At 27.9% G+C, this 14,547-nt stretch overlaps 1 protein-coding gene across 1 annotated transcript in view; it reads right to left on the reverse strand.

Annotated features, from left to right (window-relative positions):
• The window catches only part of Adss (adenylosuccinate synthetase), a 30,876-nt gene extending 17,925 nt beyond the window's left edge, over positions 1-12,951 (reverse strand). Inside the window, exons 1-10 of the mRNA XM_016059329.4 lie at positions 12,606-12,951; positions 10,845-10,947; positions 8,534-8,647; positions 7,852-7,909; positions 6,892-6,937; positions 6,746-6,807; positions 4,580-4,661; positions 2,989-3,112; positions 2,728-2,882; positions 2,478-2,602 (exon numbers count right to left, since the gene is read on the reverse strand). Coding sequence (XP_015914815.1) covers positions 2,478-2,602; positions 2,728-2,882; positions 2,989-3,112; positions 4,580-4,661; positions 6,746-6,807; positions 6,892-6,937; positions 7,852-7,909; positions 8,534-8,647; positions 10,845-10,947; positions 12,606-12,758 — 1,022 coding nt within the window. The 5' untranslated portion in view covers positions 12,759-12,951. The remainder of the gene's footprint in view (positions 1-2,477; positions 2,603-2,727; positions 2,883-2,988; positions 3,113-4,579; positions 4,662-6,745; positions 6,808-6,891; positions 6,938-7,851; positions 7,910-8,533; positions 8,648-10,844; positions 10,948-12,605) is intronic.
• Positions 12,952-14,547: the final 1,596 nt, after the last annotated feature.

A 14,547-nucleotide genomic window follows, 5' to 3' on the forward strand; every position in this document is an offset into this window, starting at 1 on the left:
CTCTTCAGTGTTTTAGATATAAAAAAAAGGAAATTTTTATGAATCTGTTTTTTCGCTTGCTGATATTTGCCTTCCTTTTAAAAGCAATGTATGTATATATTTAAAAGATTTTGTTGAAATTGTATTCCCAGATAACACAGTGTAAACAGATAATTTGTCAACGAACTAATGAAGGTAGGAGTTTTAGTTGCGTCGCTCTAGAGCTGTACATTAGGCTTATCATCCATTTAGACTTAAATCTGAAGGGGTAGGAAATTTTCTCCAGATCCCTGTACATTTGGCACAGCAATGCGACCGACCACAGGCCTCTCGATTCCACAGATTTTAATAGCACATATATCGCATGTACTCGGTGGTGTCGAGAATCGAGCACCGCCCCCGTCAAGGACTAGAATGGCCCTTAAAACCCCTATTAAGTCGGAACTAAGTTTAAACGAAAAAATCTTGGTCAAAGAACATAGAAAAAAATTGTCGCACTAATGTCAAAATGCAAAAAGACAAATATTTAAATCCTTTTCTTTTTTTTCTTTTTTTTAAAGGTGGGTTTGTTTTTTTAGGGTCTATGTATTAGCATTGCAAAATTTAGGTCTCAACTAAAATTTTTGAGGAACTTTCTCTTTCCCTAACTTAAATTTTTTTCTTTTTTCTTTATAGGATCTAAATAATTAAAAAACAATTTATTTAACTGCATTAACTATTTAAAACCCTCCAAGCATTGTGTCCATAGGTAAATTCCCTGTTATGTAACATTATTGCCCGATATGGAAAAAAAAACAACAAAAAAAACAGGCTATTCAATGCAAACTAAAACTGACAGTTAGGAAAAAGAAACCGAACTAACGCTCAAACTATTTTTAAAAGTACTTTAATTTCACATACACAAAAACTCACTCATAAATAATATTCTGCGAAGAAATAAAGAATTATCATTACTTGCTACGATAAAAAAAAAATTTTTCTGACATTACAACAAAACTTACAATTATTATTTATATTTTATGCTATTTTATATTATTTTTTATATTTTATAAATTTATATTATTTTTTACTATATATGATTTTCATAAATAATTTACTCATTGCAATTGAGATTTTATATTTAAATAATTTCTAGATTATAAAATTCAAGATTCAAAGCAAAATTCAATAAATTTGTAAAAATGTTGTTGTGTTGTAAAACGTTTTTTAATAACAAATATTTTAAAACTTCCTACACTAAATTTTATTACGAAAACTAATTATGAGAATTCCTTTTTATCTGTCTTTTGATACGTATGCTTTTTTTCTCTTTCAGTAATGAATATATATACTACTTTAAAGAAACAAGATTGATACATTTTTTAGGCGATACAAAAAAACATTAAATCATTATTTTAAAATAAAGTAAATGCTTCTTTCATTGCAATAAGAACATGGAATTTAAAAGTAGATAAATTTCTTTGTAATTTATTATAATTATTTTTTAAAAACTCATATGGAGAGCGATAATTTCAATATAAAAAAAAGAGAATTAATTTTTACATAATTAAAAAAATATATAGTCTTTTAATTTATGATCTTTGAATAAAAAAATTGCAAGATCCGGAACTCAACATTCCACCGAAGTTCCGAGTAGGACCGAACCTACAACAACGTACCTTTGAGGCGAACGCTCTAACAACTACACCACGACTCTTGTACCTGACAAAGAAGATTTAAATTTAAATCATGTGTTTTTACGTTATTATGTTCGTTACATGACAAGTTGTAACAAATTTTTACTTTATTCAGTATTTTGGAAATTCTTTAATTTCATCTTAGTTTAGTTTCATAAGAATTAAAACTCATAGTTTCCTTGTCAGTTATTGACAATGAGCAGACTCAATATTATCAACAAACAAATATTTATCTCCAGTTTAAATAAACAAAAATAATTATAAGTATTTAAAAATAGAATACAAATTGTAATAAAAATCTACACTGTTCAGTTTATTCAAATTTAAGAGAGACGTAAAATAATATCCTTCTTGGGCACTCACATTCTTTTTTAGAAACATTTTTACCATTGAATTTACGTTTATAATCCCAAAAAATTAACGTAAACATAACTATGCAACAAAGCGTAACTTTTTCGTTAATAAAACGTTTTTAAAAATCGGTAAAAAAATGGGTAAAATGTACACGTTAATATAACGTATTTTTAGTACTCATTTTTAACGAAATATTTAAAGGGAAAATTGATAGCGTTAAAATACCGTCATTTTAACGCATACGTTTTAACGAATGAAGAAATGGTGAAAATCATCACGTGAAATTGACGTAATTTTAACGTTAAGTCCAAAACCTTATACCGAACGAACGTATTTTTAACGTTTATTTGCCCCTTCATGCTGCATGGGTACATTTTGTAAAGCCATTGGAAAAATAAAGTCTATACAAAATTTAGTCTCAGTGCATTAATAGATAATTTAGACAAATAAACTAATGAAATATCTTACGCCGTGTAGCCATTGATCATATTAGAGTAACGTAGAAGCACAGCATCTAACCATCCGCATCTTCTCTTACGCTTTGTAGTTACACCTATTTCTGCACCTCTGGTTTGAAGCTCTTCACCAAGTTCCTAAATAATATAATAACACTAAATTGCAGTAAAAACTATAATGGATTAATTTTAAATTATATTTATCTAAAATATTTAAAATGAAATTTTTTTCAGTTTAAAGAAATGAAGTCAAGAAAATTTACATCGAATAATTCAGTTGGGAAAGGTCCATCACCCACTCTTGTTTGGTATGCTTTGACAACACCATAAATTTCACCAATGACTGTAGGTGGGATCCCTAATCCAGTACAAGCTCCACCAACAGTGCAATTAGAGGAGGTAACATAAGGATAAGTACCTATAAAATAAAAGAGGATTAACTATAATTACAGGAATTTTTAAGCCCCACCTGTTTAGCAAAAGGTAAAAAAAACTACCTTATAATATAAGCATAGAGCAATTACCAAAATCAATATCTAAAAGTGCAGCATTAGCTCCTTCGACTACAACTGATTTTCCGCTAGCAATAGCATGATGTAGATATGAAACGGTATCCATCACAAAAGGGGCCATAGCTGTGGCATAGTCCTAATGAATGAAGTTAAGAATTTTAAAGCAATATTAGCCTGTTATTGAGACTGATGGATATATTTCAGAACAGCTCATAAATAACTAAATTCAAATAGATTACAAATGAAGTTCTAGATACAAATTATTTAAGATGGTTTAAGTAAAGACAGGATAAAGAATAAGTATATTGGTTACTATAGTCTGAAGAAAAATCTAGTTGAAATTTTTAAGACTTTTTGATAATGATCCTAAAATTTCCAGCACCACTTGTTTTTCCTCATTACACTTTTTGTAAAATCATTTGCACAATTTAAATGAACTTTTGACTTAAATAAAACTATGACTATAAATAAAGATTTATATAAACTTCTCTGACTTTTTACAGAAATCAAAAGAATGTTCTGACTACTCCTGATTTAGATCTCTAGACAATCTGTTACTACTTTGAATAACAAGGAATTTATTAAACCTGCCAACAATAGAGAATAAAAAAACTAATAGATTTTATGAAAGACTCATTATTTTATGGGAAATATTGGAATATATAGAATATTTTACACATGGGATACTTGGATATTCTTTATAACTAATAAAGGAAAATAAAATATAAAAATATTACACTGGTTACTTAAAAAATTTGAATTGGAGACAATATTTTTCTTTTTGACTAACAATTAAATACAACTGTTATGCATATTATAATTTTAAAAAATCCATAATTTTAAAATAGGAAGTTCTAAATAAAAACTCAACAATTATATGAAAAAGAAAAGTTTTAAGCTGAATACCTTACAGGAAACAACTTTTTAAAAAAAATAAAATTAACTTTTTGTTTGAGCTGTACTTTATTTAATATTACTCAGTAGTAGACAATTCTTGGGGGGGGGGAGATGGAGAATGAGAATTATTATAGGAGCTTTCCAAAATTTTAGTTATGACAAAAAACAAGAAACTAGCTAAATACTGTAGTCTATTAGAAAATCCAATAGAGTAAGCAGCTACACGCAACATGATTAATGTCAGATTAGCAATTATAAATTTTAACCTAATGTTTTTGCTTCAAAAAATAAGAATGAAATTTATTCATAGTAGTTCTTAACAATTATGACCAGGCCCATTTATCATTTTTTCTCTTTCTAAATAGCAATGAAAAACACAACACTGCTTATTTTGAATTATTTTATATCTAGAGAAATTTCAACAAGCAATTAAATTGCAAAAAAAAAATCAATGATTTGAAAATCTAAAAATAAAGTAAAATTAAAAAATTTTTTTTTTAAGATAAAACAATTTCAGGCTTATAATTTTAAATTTCCTTTTTTTCCCCCTCCAAAAAGGAAACTTTTAAATTAAAGGTTTCATAAAAAATTAAACAAAACGTTGACAAAAAGTGAAACAATGAGAAAAGAAAATTTTAGACAATAAATAGATACGAACTTATTCGAAAATAGATGTAATAAATTGAAAAAAATAAGAGACATATACTTTATATTTTTTGACTTCTTGATCAATGTTCACATTTAAACTGGGATGTTGTAGCATATAAGACTTTAAAAGCTGCCTAAATCTGAAAACAGTTTATAGTGATAAATATATTAAAATAATTTGATATCTTATGTTAACATATATATGCATGCAAATAACTCAATTCATACAATCAAATATAAAAAGTAAAGACATTTTTAAGGACTTACTATTTTTCAGAAATAACAAAAAAAAAAGTTATGATAAAAATACTTATAGTTGTTGGAAAAAAAACCCAACAAGAACAGTATTTTGGAAATTTCCTGAAGCCATAAAAGCAAGAATAAATAATTAAATATTAATATTTTAAAACTACATTTATTTATCAAAAAACAATTATCGGGCTTCAAAAATTAAATACGTATTTCAGTTTAAGACTTGCTCTTATCAATTGAGAATTATCTTACCACGTGAGAAGAAATTTGTAAATAAAAAATTAACTTCTGATTAAAATTGTATTAAATTAATAAAAAAAACATTCATGTAATTTATAAGGAATGATATAAATCAATTAATGACTTGGAAAAAGATAAACTAATAGTTAACCAAATATTTTTTATTAAGACGGAATACAATATTTCTAAAACAATTAATGACTATGTACCATATCTAAAATATAAAATGAAAAATATGTCAATAAACAAATTTTCTGCTTAGAATTATTATAGAATGTGATATGAATGAATGTAAGAGTCAAATGATGTTCATAATACTATTTTGATATTGAAACTATTTCAAAATTATAACAAGAGATAACAAATCAGTTGAAAGAAATTTTACATAACTGTAAAATTTGTTCTAAAATACATGTTATCTCCAGTTATGACTATGCTGGTTATTTAAAGGGAGATATCTCTCTTTCAGCCTCAATGAATCAATTCAAAGATTTACAGGGGTAATTGTGAGCCCAAGTCAAAATTCCGGACAATTTCGCGAGTTAAAAAAACCCAGTTTAAATTGAAAAATTAGGAAAAAAATTTAAACAAGGTTTTTTTTTCCTTTTTCTTAATATTTCTTAGTTTACTTAAAATATATTTAAAATTTTACAAATACCTATACCATTGACATACCTATGATGACCTGGAGAAGTAATTAAAATTTATAAATATGTCTTTCTTGAGTTTATTATTATAACAACTATTTACGGATAAAAAATGAATATTAATCATGAATATAAGCTTATAAAGTACCTCTCTGGCTCTCCCTTACAAACAAATAAAATAAACTGTGTTTTTAAGTTCCACCTTTGAAAATTTGATTTCCGGAAACTTCTGTGATCAATGATTTTTTGAAATGTTTGGATCTTCGATCTCCGGAAACTTCCGGATCACCGTTAAAAAATCCGTATTTTTTTGGAGCACAATCAGCCCTGGATTTATCAAAGAAAGTATTGATTTCGAGTCGGCTTTTCAAAAACAAAACGTTTCTTCAACTGTTTAAAAACTCACTTATTGGCATCATAAATATCTTTGCAACAAATACAGTTATAGTCCTACTTTTTAAAATTTATTTCTAGATATTGTGAAATTTTTTTTACAGAGATTAATTAAAACAAAAAAAAATATTTTTCACAAAATGGGCTAATAGGGAATAACTGAAAAAGTTTTCAATACAGATTTAAAATTTGAATTCCAGGATTGAAACCTAAAAAACAAATATTTCGTCAATGGAACTAATTTTAAAGAAAAATATTTTTTTTCCACCAGCATATCAGTTATTTGGGATGCTTATAACTAATATAGAATAACTTTCATTATTACTTTAAATTTTGTGATAAAATGGCAATTTTTCAGTCAAGCGTTTGGTAAAAACAGATTGCTTTGTAAATTTTGCAAATCTGAATACTAATCAAGTTGGGATGAGATTATCAAACAATATATATATTAGGTGAAGCAATGAAAATAAAAATAGGTACACTACTTTTATTTAAATGCTTTAGTTTCTCTTTTAGGTAGTTCTTAACTGTTATATAAAAAAACAAGCTATATAATGTTAATTAACATAAAGTATTAAAACTTGATGAATAAACATTGACCCTCTTTGTGATGATAGCACATAACTGAAAGTAATAAATAAAGCAGCGCAAATTTTAAAGCTTTTATTTATTAAAATTAAAAATAAGATTACCTTTCTTCAAAAACAGAAAAATCTCCCAGCAAATCAGCTAAACGGATTCCACTACGATTGGCCTAAATTTTAAAAATTATTAAATTTTATTGGCTGGTTAGAAACATAAATAAAATTTTCAATTAGTTTTAATTAAATAGACATACTTTGCAAGAATAGGTAGGTCCAATGCCTTTTTTTGTAGTTCCCAAGCTGAAAAAAAAATTAAAAAATTTCCTAATCTGAATTTCTAAAACAACAATTATCAATCAATGAGAAATCTCCTGAGAAACCAAAGTGAGGCTCACTAAACTTCATTATAAAATTATCACTATTTATATTTTAACATCACTTGGTAAAATCTTTATTATAAAGCTATCAATACGTTGTGAGTCACAATTTTACAACAATACAGAATAAAAAATAGAAATATTCAACCCAGTCACTTTTTTACCCATCAAATTTCTCTAGATCAGAATTTTCCAAGTGTGGAACCCTAGGGCTCCGTGGATGGGTCATAGGAGTTCTGAGAGTAAACATCTAATCAATAATATTTAATACATTTGTTACAGGCTGACGAAAAATAGCCTAATAATGCTCTTGATCTACAACTCTGATCTTGATCAGAGAAAATCTAATTCCATCTTAGCTTTGCAGATACACAAAACAGCACAGTGAAGAGTTAACAATTGCTTCATGTTTAAAAAAAAGTTATTTTTCTCTATAACTTTAAAACTATGGTTTTATTAATTTAAGGAGATTGGATCAAAATCAAATCAAATAAATAATTCAAAATAACATTAAAAAAAAATTATCATATTTATCAAGGATATTGCTCGATATAAAGTTACACCTATACTCTACCTACTATTAAAAATTCTCATTATTTCTTACATTTCCTTTCTTTTTCAAGCCTTAAATGGCGCAAGAGAACAAATTCTGTAGTTTGATACGTATATACTGACTCTTTGTTCGCATTTTTTATAAGACGAGAAGTCACCTAGATTCAAATTTCTATACAAGTCCCAAAAACATTGGAATTTCAGTAATTCAAAATTTAGATCGGCCGTTTAGCTAAGTTTTAGCAATATTATCTAATATAAAATTCTACATAAATTTTTGCTCACCTTTTGTTTCCCTTTTCTTGCTCTTGAAGGCCATCAACTGTTTGATGAAAATCAAAAACTGTAAAGTTGAAAACAATATCAAGGAGTTAAAAAGTTGCAGTGTATAGCACATTAATGTAATGTTTATAACAATGGTGCTTCCAAACTGAAACTTTCTTTATATGCCTTTTAATCCTGTCATTCGTAAGTGCTTATTTTTTTCTTCAAATTTGTAACAACTGATCTACCAACTACAATTTTTTTTAAAAGTCATATAATAAATCCATTTAATGTATAAACATAGATTTAAAATTGATTTCAGAAATTAAAAAAATTCAATAATTTATTTTATTGATTTTCATAAGAATTTTAATTTTTTAAAGTCATGTAATTAATTAATCCAAACTTGGGGATAAAAATCGCATAAAAATATAGACCATTTCATATATTAACATAGATTTTAAATCGATTTTAATAATAAAAAAATATACAATAGTTTATTTTATTGATCTTAAGTATACAATAGTAGTCCTTTTTAAAATAAACCATTTTAAAAAGGACTGCTAATCCTTTTAGCTTTTAACTGTGATTATATATATCAATATTATATCAGAAAGTAAAAATGAACTAAAAATTTGGAAAGTTAAATTATAACTCGTTTGTACATTAAAAAAATGAGCATTTATTTAGGTATTATTCTTACCAATATGAGCTCTATTAGAAATGAACACTCTGCCTTTACAACTATCTAAGCCTTTGTCCTCATTTTTCTTTATTTCTTCAAAAAATTGTGGCAAATTTATAACAACACCATTTCCTGGAAAAAAATTTATGTAATTTTTTAATAAATACAAAAGACTCATTCAAGCTTATAAAAAACAAAGAAACAATGACACAGCTAAAACACATCTAATTAAGTAATTTTTACATCAAATTAAAAGTCATTTTCACGTTCAAATACGTAATTAGCATTTCTACAGATTGGGTAATGTAGAAAAATAAAAAAAATAAGGGTTAAAATTATACAAAAAGATATAGGTACAAGTAATTTACAACTACATTAAAAACTTGTAGCAAAGTGTGTGAATTAATTTTTAAAAGATTTCCAGAGTTTTGTTCTTTTGTTAGAATCTTGTTTTGCAAAATATAAACCTAGTAAATATTTAAAACTTGAATAATTAAAAGGGTAGAAAAATTTGCAGAGTTAATAATAAGGAAATATAATTGGAGATAAATCTGAAAGCTCTCCTTAGTCTTTTCTTTTACTTATAAAAATATTTGAAACCTGATTTCATCAGAACAAAAAAAATTGTTTACATTCCCCTATACACTGCTTAAACATAGGCAATGACTGAAAAAGATAAAGAAACTCTTGCTATATTCAAAAGAAGAGTTTTAAGAAGAATGTGGAGGAATAAAATCTGATTAAAAGTGGAGAAGAACCAACTTTGAAATTTATAAACTGTCTAAAGTGCCAGATATTATTAAATCAACGCAGAACAATAAATTTACATCGAATACGATTAGGTGATAATCAAGCCATTGGAAAAAAAAAAAAAAAAAAAAGGGAGGAGGGAAGATCAGAAGTGAATTGACAACATAAAAAAAAAAGACCTGAAAACTTAAAGTTACAGTTAGAAAATCTCAGCCAAGAATAGGAGCAGCATAGAATGGGCAATAGAGGAAGACTGAGACCCATCGGAAAATGCTGCAAAACAACATCTTCCAATGATAACGCCTGTGGAAATTTTTAACAATTCTACAATTTATAGAATATTTACATAGTTATTTAATTTTTTAAAGATGCAGATGTTTTTGATTAAGTGCTATATAATTACACAGTGATTAACCCTGCGACATACCTCTCTAGTACCAATAAATATCATTCTTCAAGATACTCTTAATAACAAATATGCATGTTACTAATTTAAAATAACCAAATAAAGTAAATATTTATTAATGTATATAATTCGTAAAAATAATAACTCAGTTTCTCATTAAATTTATTTCAATTCACTTTAATTTCAAATTCTAACTGTCCAACAAAAACTAGAATCTGAATTGGAGTGTCCATGACTACCACTTTTTACCAAAAATCTGTAACTTATATTCTAACTCCACAACTCTAGAAATAACAACTGAAAAAACTGTTAAAACTTAATATATTTATGATAAAATTCTCATGAACTAAAGGGAAAAAAAATTATTACTTAATTGTGTTTGCTACACTATTGTGATTTAAAAGGAATTATAGTAACTTCTTCCAAAAAGAAAGAAAAAAACAATTAAGACCACATGAATTTACAATAAAATCATCGTGAATGGGGAACCATTTCAAAATTCACACATCGTAAAACTGGCGTAGTAAAAATATCAAAATTTTAAAGACTATGAGGAAGTCTAGAAATAACTGTTGAAAAAAACCTGCACAATTATATGAAATCAAGTGTGGTAAAAAGTGATTATTTAAATGCACAGATTCTAATTAGAGTGCTGTAATAATATTTCATTATCTTAAAAGCCACATAGAAATGCACTGTACAAACGTTAACAGAATAAATGACAATCATAAAAACCTATTAAAATATAAAGATTTTAAAAGCCAAGAGAAAATTCAGCAAATAACAGCCGAAAAGAAAAAAGCTATGAAGGTTTATGATTATGATGGAATCAAATGCAATATTTTTTTAAAAATAATTTTTAGTCTAACCTCCTTTATAGGCTTAGATAAAACATCTAAAATTAGAAATTTTCTGAAATCTGGTCTTTTACAATGCAAAAACAATCTCTAGTTTTGAGAATCTACTGTACACAACTCTCTAGTTTTGAGAATCTACTGCACACAACTCAATCTAAGTTTTAATTTTAACTTAGACAATAGCTTATTCAATTTTGCCCATAGAAAATGTTCTCAGTAAGAAATTAGAAATTAAAATGATAATATAACATAATATTAATATTTATTTACAATCTCTTTGCTAGTAAATATTTTAAGATGAACATTTAAAACTTACCAATGATGGAGACACAATTTTTGTTGATAATTCCACTTGGTAGTATATGTAGATCATATTCTTTACCTTCAACAACTACAGTATGGCCAGCATTGTTGCCACCCTAAATATAAGACATCTTGTATCTTAATGTTTCATTAATTTTAGATTTAAAAATTCTATGTCACATGTAAAATAACTTTGTTAAACCAGGGGTCTGTCCAGGCCAAATTTACTACCGTTTAGAGGTACCTTCACAAATTCAACTTTGGGAAAAACGGTAGTTTCACAAAACACTTTTTCTTAAAATTTTATTTTTGTGTCTCGTAAGAAATGATAAATCCATATTTTTGTGTTGATTTTTTTAAATATAATTATTATATAATAATTTTAATTTAATATAATAATATAATTAATTTAATATAATAATATAATTAATTTAATATAATAATTTTAATTTTTAATTTTCACAAATTATGTCTAAATTTTCACAAAATAGGTACCTCTCAGAAGAAGCTAGACTGACCCCTGTAAACACAATTATTCTAACTTTTAAGAATCAACCCTTTAATACCTGATGTTTATTTCATAATTAATACTTCTAAGCCATTGTAGCTATAAGGATTCAACAAATAAAGATGGAAATGACAAAAAAGTTTCTTCAAATTGATTATGCAAATAAATTGCAGTTTCAAAGAAATTTAGGACACACATTCAATTAAAAAAGTCTAATTATAGTTGAAAATTAAAAAAAAATTCTGTTTTAAACTGGCAAAAAAATATTTGATTTTTAAACTACATTGCAAAAGACATCCCTTTACAGTAGTATATAATATGTATTATACATTTAGAATTCTGATTTTAAAAAAATTTAAAATCATTATTTTGAAAAAATGTGTTTTTGATAAGATATAAAGCTAAATAAAGATTAAAAAAGGACTATACTTTTATAACAAGTTAATAACTATTCTAAAGAGAAAATTAAATGTCTTTATATAAATAAAATTTTTATCAGGAAGATTAATTCCAATTTAATTTTTCATGTACAATAGCTCATGAATTAAAATGTAAACAAATGGTCAGACAAGTATGATAATGTACATGAACAGTTACTTAAATATAAAAATGTGAACTAATAAAAAATGACTTATAATTTAAGCATACTACTAGAAAGCAATATTTTGTATTCATAATGGAATATTTTGTAAGATGTAAATTTTATATCTTAGAGATAACTTAAATTTGCTAATAACGTATGAAAAATGAATATTATAATATTTCCCCAATTACAAATGAAAATGTAAACAAACAAATAGTAAATGAGAATGTTATATATTAAGAGGGTTATAATTTGAGTAGATTGTAAGGCAATTAAAATGGAACATAAATACATTTAGAAGTGAAGTAGGCTAAGTAGATTTAGAAGTGAAACTAATAAATGCTAAGTTCTTGGTAAAGTTACACCGTTTTGTTGTATAGTTATCATGTATTATGCGTACTATAAAAACTGTTAAATGTAGATTACTTGCTACAGCAAAGTTTTTTTTTACCTATTTTAATGAGAGATAACTGCAAAGTATGCTAACGAGTTCGAGTTATAAAAGCGAAACTTTTTCGAAATATTCTTTAAAAACAAAGGGCAAATTCTTACAGTAATGTTTCAAATAAGGTGTCACACACATGCAGGAGTTGTAAAATTTATTGTTCAGAGTATAAACTTTATTTAAATGTTTACTAGACAAATGCTAACTAAATATAACTTGGTAAAATATAGAATTTTACCTGACACCTGCAGACGATATCGGCATCACATGCAAGCATGTCCACAACCTTCCCTTTTCCTTCGTCACCCCACTGGGCTCCCAAAACGACAGCAACTTTCGCAGGCATATCCGATTTTAATTTTTTGAAATGTGAATGACCATTAGTGCTCATACCTTTTGAAAATTTTAAAGTTTGTAATAGAACTCAGAAATTGTTTCACCTCGAAAACGACCTTTGCATTAGAGCGCAATCTGTATAGTGTCTCTGATTCGCTAAGAAAAAATATAAGCTCCACCTATTTTGAAAACGTTTGTTTTACGATGACAATGAATTTAAAAGTGTTTCCAGTGAGGCTTTCTAAAGAAACCTCCCAAGGACACAAGTAGGAGAAGATAAATTTCAACATGGAACTAAAGAAACTAAAAATATCTGTTAAAGAAAGTTGAATAAATAAATAAATACAAATGTGAAAAAACTAACAAAATCTTCATTACGAATATGCATACCTTGGTTTAATGTTTTGATTTTCAACTCTCTCTGCTGAGAAAATTTGTTTTCTTTGGCTAGGATTGAATGACTAAAGTTGGTATCTGATCGGATTGTCAATCCGGATACGGAGATGCTAATACACGCACTTATGAAATTTTTATTCATCAGTAGGGAAGTCCATAACATGGTTGAGCAGAGTAGATGAGGAGAGTGGTGCGGAGACCGGATGATATCTGCTCCTAGAAAACCTACAAATGTTACTTCTATCTAACAAGATAATCGTTGATGCGATGCATTGCAGGAATCAGATTTTCAATTCCTCCCATTTCTTTTGTAAGCAAATATTGTGCAAGTAGAAAGTTCACACATTAGCGAAATTCGCATCGACCAATCCGGATGCAGGGATTTTTGTTTTATTTGGTTTGGTTATAATGTTGCATTAGTGGGCTATTGGTGGCTCATGATACGAAGATATTGCAGATGCATGAGCTCTCCACACCCCCACAATTTAGATAGGATAGCAAATAGTAGCAATTATCGTCCGACCTATGCACCATGCTTCTGAACCACCCAAACGCGAGTGATATTTTAAGCTCAGAAAATATCGGGGACATTACAGAAGCTGCTATTCTCTCAGTATCTGTATCGGTTGGTCCCGCAGTGGACTGATCGTTAAGACACGGTTCCCAGCAGACCACCGAAGTCAAGCATCACTGGCTACGGTGAGTGTACGGGTGGGTGACCACTTGGATCAGCCTGCGTAGGGACCGAGGGTGTGCGGTATGGGTCCTCGTTAAACTGTTCAACCGTAAAGTGCTCGACTTCGCGTGCAGGTCGTCGGGCTATCGAAGCAGGGGTGCCATCCCCTCTGCAGAGGATCAAAATTGCAATGGCATGTCTTCGGATAATCCTCAGGGATGTTTCCCAGACCGTCGCCAATAGTCCATTGTGCAGCTCTAGTGCGACGTAAGTGAACAACAACAACAACTGTATCGGTTGCTAGAAATTTCGTGAATGTGTTAATTTTACGCCTGCTCAATACAATTTGCTGGCTGTATAAATTAAATGCATAGTGAATCGGACTGGAGTAATGTATTTGCATTGATTGCATACTGTTGGAAGGGCTCTTACGAAATCTTTAGCCCAAAAAAGGCTTCGAACCTGCTTACCCTATGTCATAAATAGGCACTCGCTGTGAGAAAAAGCAAAAGTAAGGAAGTGAAAAATTTTAGACCTCGGGAATCAGAGAGTTAATCTCCGTTGTTTCATCTCCAGCACTGTGAAATAAGCAAATGCCTCATTTTTTAATATTGTAATATTTCTCTTACCATCATATAGTCATTGGTGCACCGTAATCTTCCTTAACTATTCAGCTTAAAGAGTGAATCACTTTGACCTTCATGAAATACTAATTTTATCTGTTGTGGTTGGCCACTAAGGCAAGGAGTACGATTGTTCTTGCTTTCCAGTG

The sequence above is a fragment of the Parasteatoda tepidariorum genome, chromosome 3 (genome assembly GCF_982258835.1).
Source record: "Parasteatoda tepidariorum strain Cologne lab strain chromosome 3, Ptep-v5.0, whole genome shotgun sequence".
Lineage (NCBI taxonomy): Eukaryota > Metazoa > Arthropoda > Arachnida > Araneae > Theridiidae > Parasteatoda > Parasteatoda tepidariorum.